Source organism: Acanthisitta chloris, unplaced genomic scaffold, assembly GCF_000695815.1.
Source record: "Acanthisitta chloris isolate BGI_N310 unplaced genomic scaffold, ASM69581v1 scaffold18300, whole genome shotgun sequence".
Lineage (NCBI taxonomy): Eukaryota > Metazoa > Chordata > Aves > Passeriformes > Acanthisittidae > Acanthisitta > Acanthisitta chloris.
The window spans coordinates 9,098-16,948 of record NW_008652385.1 but is presented as its reverse complement, the minus strand read 5'-3'; the positions used below and the strand labels follow the sequence as shown (position 1 = coordinate 16,948).

At 43.4% G+C, this 7,851-nt stretch overlaps 1 protein-coding gene across 1 annotated transcript; it reads left to right on the top strand.

The window, feature by feature from the left end:
- The first annotated feature begins 747 nt into the window (after window positions 1-747).
- On the top strand, window positions 748-2,773 carry ANKRD49 (ankyrin repeat domain 49). The gene is made up of 2 exons (XM_009077207.1): window positions 748-1,002; window positions 1,815-2,773. Exons 1-2 carry the CDS (start codon window positions 751-753, stop codon window positions 2,271-2,273), a joined length of 711 nt encoding a protein of 236 aa, XP_009075455.1. The 5' UTR covers window positions 748-750; the 3' UTR covers window positions 2,274-2,773.
- Window positions 2,774-7,851: the final 5,078 nt, after the last annotated feature.

Sequence of the window (7,851 nt, the reverse complement as noted above, 5' to 3'; positions counted from 1 at the left end):
CGGTGCTAGGGGCCGGGCCCGGTCCTGGCTCGGGAAGCGGAGCGCGGGGCCTTGGGGCGGAGCAGAGACTCTGCCCTAAAGTTCAGGCTGTGCCCCAGCCTCTTTGTTGATGGAACGCGCTCTGCTGCCCCCTCGGCAGTCCCGCACTGCCCGGCCCAAATACAGAATCATAGAATCAGCCAGGTCGGAAGAGACCTCAAAGGTCATCGAGTCCAACCCTACCGTGGTTACTAGACCGTGGCACTAAGTGCCACATCCAGTCTCGTCTTAAAAACCTCCAGGGATGGTGAATCCACCACCTCCCCGGGCAGCCCATTCCAGTGCCTGACTACTCTCCTGTTTCGGTAAAGCAGTGCTTCGCTTCTCAGGAGTTCTGTCAAGAGCTGGCAGGGCCCAGGCTAGTGCAGGAGCACTGAGTTTGTGCTAGAGTTTCTCTTTCTTGGTGTCACTGATGATGATGATGATGAACTGAATGACTGGGATAAACAAATCCTCCACCTGGTTGGTCTGGTGCTGTGCTATTTGCAATAAAAATAGCGAAATGTTTTGAAAAATTGCAGGAATGATATTTGGTAGAGTTTTACAGCAAATCTGTGCATTTCATGACTTTGGACATACCTTAATAAATTATGATGATGATGGTTGATGATTAACCTCATCCGTCTGATGGTTTTATTGCAAATTAGTGCAGGGATAGCAGTAGCAGTTACTATAAATACTGTTGTACATCTGCCACTCACAGATGGTAAAATGAGTAAACAAGTGGATGAAGATGATGATGACAGTGACCCGTTCGAAGACTTCACGGAGAACTTTAACCAACTTGAACTGCTGGAGACACACAGGCATTTGATTCCTGTAGGAACTCAGAGCTGCTGGTCAGGACAGTCTGATGATGATGATGATGAACAAGAAAGAAGTGAGGAATGGTACGAAATGCAAGAGAAGAAAATGGAAAAACATCCTGAGAAGTTGCTGCTCTGGGCAGCTGAAAACAATCGGGTAAGGTATTTGTTCTGTTCAAATGCATCACTGACAAGAATGTTGTTTTGAGCTACATATCTGTAGTCTCATCCACAAATGAAAATTTACCTACACTTTCTTTTATCTCTCTGAGCCATTTTAATCTGGTTTTACAAGCCACTGTATGTAAAACATCTCCCTTTGTAGCCTACACACACTGAAATACCTCTGGGTACATCAGCTTTTAGAACAAAACCTTTGATTTCAGTTCAAAGTTCACGCAACAGCACTTCTCTTAAACTTCTAGGAACTGAAAACTTGCCAGGCTCTTTCTTTGTGGCAAGGAAGGCTTTTAGCTGGAGCGGGGAGGGTGTATCTGAAGCTTTATTGTCTCAGAAGCTCCATGTGCAGATAACGTGTGACTGGGTTTGTATATTTTTATGGCAAAATTCCCCAGCTTTATTCTTGGAAGTGAGGGAGAGACAACCAAGATACGTGTTATGTAGCTTATTACAACTTTGTGTACATTTATTTTCAGTAGTTGCCTTTCTTAGACATAGAAGCTCCATCTGCAGTTCTGTGGAGGTACTTAAGTCTTCATAGTGAGTGGGGACAAGGTGTAAGGTAAAGGCACTCCTAAGGCATTGCAACTAATTTTCATGTCATAGCTCTTTGATATCAAAACAAACAAAACCCCCCACAAACCTAGTGACTCTGTTTTCATTTCAAAATATCTTGTTGCACTTTTTTTGACACTGACGGAAATGGCTTTTCCATAAAACTTGAGGACGGTAAAAGCCATACACCTTGTTTCATGGCATCATACTAACTCACCTGCTTTCTTTAAGCAGCTGAGTACAGTAAGGAGGCTCCTGACAGAAAAGCTGGCTCCTGTTAATGCCCGTGACGAAGATCAGTACACCCCTCTCCATCGAGCTGCCTACAGTGGGCACTTGGACATTGCATACGAACTGGTGGCCCAGGGGGCCGACGTGCACGCACAGACGGTGGATGGCTGGACACCCTTGCACAGTGCCTGCAAGTGGAACAACACCCAGGTGGCTGCCTTCCTGCTGCAGCAGGGCGCGGACATCAACGCGCAGACCAACGGTCTGCTGACCCCTCTGCACATTGCTGCAGGAAACAAAAACAGCAGGGAAACCCTTGAGCTCTTGCTGATGAATCGCTACGTGAAACCAGACCTGAAGAACAACCTGGATGAGACTGCCCTTGACATTGCTAGGAGGACTGATGTGTATCACTACCTTTTTGAAATAGCGGAAGACTGCATAAACGCTGTGTCCCCTTAAAAGCTGTGGTTAAGCTTGTGAGCCTGAGGTTTGTTGCCTCTTGTTTGTGTTCTGCATGCTTGTCAGTGGTGGTCTGTCCCTTTGCAGCGAGGTTCACTGTTCTCACTTCAGTGTTCTCAGGCAGAATGTCACTTCCTGCAGCTCAGCCCAGTGGTCTGACGCGTACTTTTGAGGCGTTACTGCTGTTACTCAAGATGTTCAGAAAGTCTCAGTAATTCCTGTGAGTTTCCATTTAATTAGTGCAGATTTGGAGGGGCCTTTGTAATTGGGCTGCACTGTCAAAGCTGGAGGGAAAACTGGAATGTTTACTTGATGTGAAAGAATTCTGGCTTGGTTATGCAGAGTTTACTACAGCTCACTTGAAAATTATTTTTTGAGAAATTTTAACTTTTTTAAAACTGCATGAGAGCTCAGAATGAATGTAACTTATTTGGGTGATACACAAAATGTTTAATGATTCTGGTGTAAGGCTTACTGTAAAATAAAATCCTTAACCCAAAGTATTTTGTCATATTTTTATTTTAAAGCTCAACTATCAATGCAGTCACCTGCTCATAAATCAAAAGTGTTATTCACAGGGTGAGGAAGTAGTTTTGATTTCTATTTTCCCAGTGCTTTTCAAGGAAATGACTTTCTGTGAAGATCCTGTTTACTTTCCCCTTGCAAACTGAATTGTGTAAAGATTTAATGCCATGGATGTGGCATTAGCTGGAACAAATGAGCCTGGACTGCATGATGTTAAACAGCATATTGTCGTGTCTGGTTTAGTGTTTCTCTTCCCATTTTGAGTGAGTACTCTAAAGATTTTCCCATGGTGATGGCATGCTGCATGATTTTCAGCATTCAACTCTGCTATGTGTATAACTCGGAAATGGAGAAACTTGTTTCTCTCTGTTAAACAAACTGAACTGACATGAAGTAGTCACCTGCTATGAGAGCTGTAAAAAACACTGCTGTCTCATGCAGATGCCTTACTGAGTGATCCCGAGCTCATTCCAGACACCACTGTTACAGGTGAAGCACAACTGTAACAGTAACAGCAGCAGGGTTGGGGTGTGTTGGCCCATATTTGGTGCTCTGATCAAGCAACTGTGGAGGCCATGTCCATCACCCACCATCTAGAAGCAGTGTCTGATGTTCAGCACTCCTGTTAGAAGATGAATAATAGCCTCTGAACTATGGTATAAGATTTGAGTAGTAGATTTAAGTAATATTTTTAAGTATAAGATTTGAATTATTATTATTTTGAAAGTTTGGTTTCAGGACATCTGTGAAAGATGAGTATACCATGAAATGCATCAAGCTACAATACAGACATGGGCTACTACATGCATTTGTGTAACCAGACTTGGTTTGTACTTTATAGATTCTCACTACTGTATGCAAAGTCTTGGTTTCAAGGAAGGTGCTGCAGAGCAAAGTTTTCAGCCAAGGGAGCAGGACAGCTTCCCTGTGTGCCTGCTGGCATTATTATCCATCGACTACTGTAATTGGCAGCTGCTCTTCTTACTCAAATCTTTAACTGTGGCAAAACAAGGAAAGTCAAGTCCACTTCAGTCCTATAAACAGTGTCTCAATATGCCTCATTTTATCATTGAATCAGAATTTTAGGGGTTGGAATGGAGCTTACAGATCATCTAGTCCCACCACGCCCTGCCATGGGCAGGGACACCTCCCCACTAGACCAGGTTGCTCAAGGCCTCATCCAACTTGGCTTTGTACATTGCCAGGGTTGAGGCATCCACTCCCTCCCCTGGCAACCTGTCCCAGTGTCTCATATGCCTCATTTTATCATTGAATCAGAATTTTAGGGGTTGGAATGGAGCTTACAGATCATCTAGTCCCACCACGCCCTGCCATGGGCAGGGACACCTCCCCACTAGACCAGGTTGCTCAAGGCCTCATCCAACTTGGCTTTGTACATTGCCAGGGTTGAGGCATCCACTCCCTCCCCTGGCAACCTGTCCCAGTGTCTCACCATTTTCCTAATATCTAACCTAAATTTCCCCTCCTTTGAATCTGTTCTGTTACCCCTTGTCCTATCACTGCTGTTCCTAACAAGGAGTCCCTCTCTGGCTCACCTGTAGCCCCTTCAGATACTGAAAGGCGGCTATGAGGTCTCCATGCAACCTTCTCTTTTCCAGGCTGAACAGCCCCAACTCCCTCAGACTATCTTCATAGGGGAGATGCTCCAGTCCTCTTACCAACTTCATGGCCTCCTCCTGGACCTGCTCCAAGAGTTGCATGTCCTTCTTACATTGAGGGCACCAGGACTGCATGCAGTATTCCAGGTGGGATCTCACAAGAGCAGAGTAGAGGGAGAAAATCGCCTCCTTTGACCTGCTAGCTACGCTCTTTTTGATGCAGCCCAGGATTCAATTGGTTTTCTGGGCTGCGAGCGCACACTGCTGGCTCATGGTGAGTTTCTCATCCACCATCATCCCTAAATCTTTCTCCTCATTTACTCATTTACTCTCAATTCCCCACCCAACCTGTAGGTGTGCCTGGGGCTGCTAGGACCCAGATGTACGACCTCAAACTTCAATGACCAAGCTAGCACTTTTGAGTATCAGTGGATCTACATCACCCCTCCAATTAAACTAGACTCTTCAGTCGTTACTCCCAGCTGCCCCAGGTGTGGATGCCGAGGTGTTCCTTGGATATACCTGCAGCTGCCTTTGCTCGCCCGGCCCCGAGCAGCCCCGTGAGCACAGCAGTCCTCCATCCCCAGCCACCCCCTAACAGGGAAGAGCTGTGTCTATGTTGAGCCAGCTAGGGGAGTTCAAGAATTGCTTCAGGAGCACCTTCGTTTTCAGAAAGATGAATCCTATGTTAAACATCCAGCTGCAGTTAATCCTCTTTATTAGCACATGGCAAGTGTGTATCAGGACAAATGGTTGGTTTGAGAAACTGTCATAAAATTATTAAAACAAAACACCCTAGAACATCTATGTAATAACTGGGGGAACATTTAGAAACAGAAGAATTTCATATAGTCTTTGATTTTGTCTTTTGTTTTGGTCAGAAGTTATGGGACCATACGGATACTTCCATGCGATCTATCGGTTTAATAAAACAGAAACAAATGACAAGCAGTAGGGAGCTTTTGTTACCTTTCTCTTTGAAAGAAGTGCTGTAGTTATTAGAATACTGTTTCTCTTGTGTAGGATTGAGATGCAATTCTAAACTCATTCAAAGTGAATTTAAAACAGCTGGATTCATAGACAAACATGTACAAAAATTAGGTGATGTAATCAGTACCCTGACAGATGCAAAGACCATTTAAACCTGCAACTCTGTTCCTGTGATTAGGCTCCTTAGGCAATTATAGCACAACCCTAAGGAAACAGTTTGTTAGCATTGTAAGAGGAATATTTTTAGTGTGATTTTTAGACCTTGCAGAATATATGAGCACAGCATATTTTGCCATTAAATAAGGCTCCTTCCTATGTTTTCAGGGGCTAGTCGTTTAAAAATACAGGCAGCTGCATGACTAGCACCTCTTTCTTCCTATCTTGTTCTTGAGAGATCTGGGGATAGTGGCATCTTAGTTACAACAGCAACATGAATTAAGTTATTACGGATATAGGAAATGTTTAACCAGTACAGCCTTCTGTCACGCTACCTTTGCTTTAGAGTTAATACTTGTAGGTACATTTTGGTAATAGAGAGCAGGCCTAAAATACAACTAAAGAATGACTTAGAGTTTTGAGATGTTGGCATGGTTTTAGAACTCATGTACTTCAGGCTTCTAGTGAAAGCAAGCAGAATTTTCAAAGATCGTGATGTCCTCCATTTCCTGTTAAGATCCATGAAGAAAGAACAGCTTTCAAAAAAAGCAGTTCAATCAAATTGATGTAGGTGCTGAAATTTATGGGATCTGTTGGTTTTCCTTTGGGAATTCAGATATACCTTCATTCCTAGGGACTGCTGCTAGAAACAAGTGGTGCTCACCTCACTAGCTGTACTGCCTTTTTTGCAGTGGAACAGGCAGGTATCATGAGAGAAGAGGTAGCAGAAAAAATATGACAGGAGAGAAACTGAGAGCAATCCGGCTTCAGCTTCTATACTCACCAAACCATCTCCATTCACACACCCTCTTCTATGTAAGGATCTGGGAAAGAAATTCGGTGGAAATATACTAGTTTGGAGATGGAGTAGGTACAGGCTGTGAGCACAGACAAAAAGGAAGAGGCATTTCCAGATAGAAAATGAGCCCACTGTGTTTAGTGCCAAAGGAAAGGAACCAGCAAAAGGAGAAGGAAAAAGCACTGACAAGGGGGATAAAAGAGGAGATTGAGAACAGGTTAGGAATTCTGAAGGGAACTGAAGAGAGAGCACCATTCAGCTCCGCAGAGAGAGAAACTGTGAGAAATGAAGGGAAAATATGTAGGAGATATAAATAGAAGAGAGAAAAAGTAAAAAATACATATCCATTTTACTGAATTCACTGTAGTTAATACATTTTTGTTTCTTCCTTTTACTGCCTTTCCCTAAAAGTGACCAGTGGTTTGGGGGGCTCACTACATGGTGTCTCATCCTTAGAGAAGATCTTGTCTTTTTTTACAGATTGCTGAACTTTAGTGCTGTGAAGACCTGAGCCTGCTTTGAAGTGTCAAATCAAATATCAGAATGACTAGCTACCTTTGGAAATGTAGATCTGTATTTCCAGGATTTTGAATAAAGTTCTGCTTGAATATGGAGCCATTTCTTCTTTGTTGTTTTATTCATATCCTCATGCTGCTTTTTAATCTGATGTTGTAAGTAGCCAAATCTGATCCATACTTCAGCCAGTGATGAAGATATCACAATCCAAAGATGACAAAATGTTCTTGCTGGCAAGTGTGCAATTATGAAACTCGACATTTTAATAGTCTTGTCGGTTGCAAAAGTGATTCTGTGTTCCAGCAGATGATTGCAATGTAATTGAAGAGATGCCTTATAGTGCTTTAGGCTGAGTTCATCCATTAAAATGAGCATTTCAGAAGGCAAGAGTTTGTAATTTGATATCTAGCCTGATTTAATGAAAGTTTAGCATAAATAAGCCTCTCTCTATATGTCTCTCTATAGAAGACATCTACCAAAGAATCACAGAGGCAGCATGGAACCTGAAATAACTTGCCACTTAACTCACACTCTTAAACCATTATTACAGTGAGGTGACACCACATGATCATACTCTGTTTTGTATTATCATGCCACTTATGAAACAAATGAGGATCCTTCTAGATACCATATAAAACCAGAACAAAAGATAGTTTTGAAAGATCACGGATGATTGGAGGATATATCAGAGACAAGAGTGACCTTTCCAGTTCCATAATGTCTTCAGTGTTTTGGTAGCAGGTGAGAGGCAGAAAGCTCTCTCCAGCAAAGCATCTGAGGTGGCTGAGCCTGAGCCACTTCAGGAGGAAGTGAAGAGTGAGTAACTGGAGACTGCCTGCTGTGGGAACAAATGGGAAGCTCCCATTTGTTGCTCCAGCATGCTGTCTGGGTCAGTTTGCTGGGGACTGAGATCTGGAGACAATGCTGAGCCTTGTTTGGGCCTCAGACTCTGCCTCCAGGCTGCAGGACCCAC

Excerpts from the sequence above, each read along its gene's own strand:
- ANKRD49 (XM_009077207.1), top strand. The coding sequence starts at position 751 with ATGAGTAAACAAGTGGATGAAGATGATGATGACAGTGACCCGTTCGAA. Across the intron at positions 1,003-1,814 it reads GGGCAGCTGAAAACAATCGG|CTGAGTACAGTAAGGAGGCT; the intron begins GTAAGGTATTTG and ends TTCTTTAAGCAG.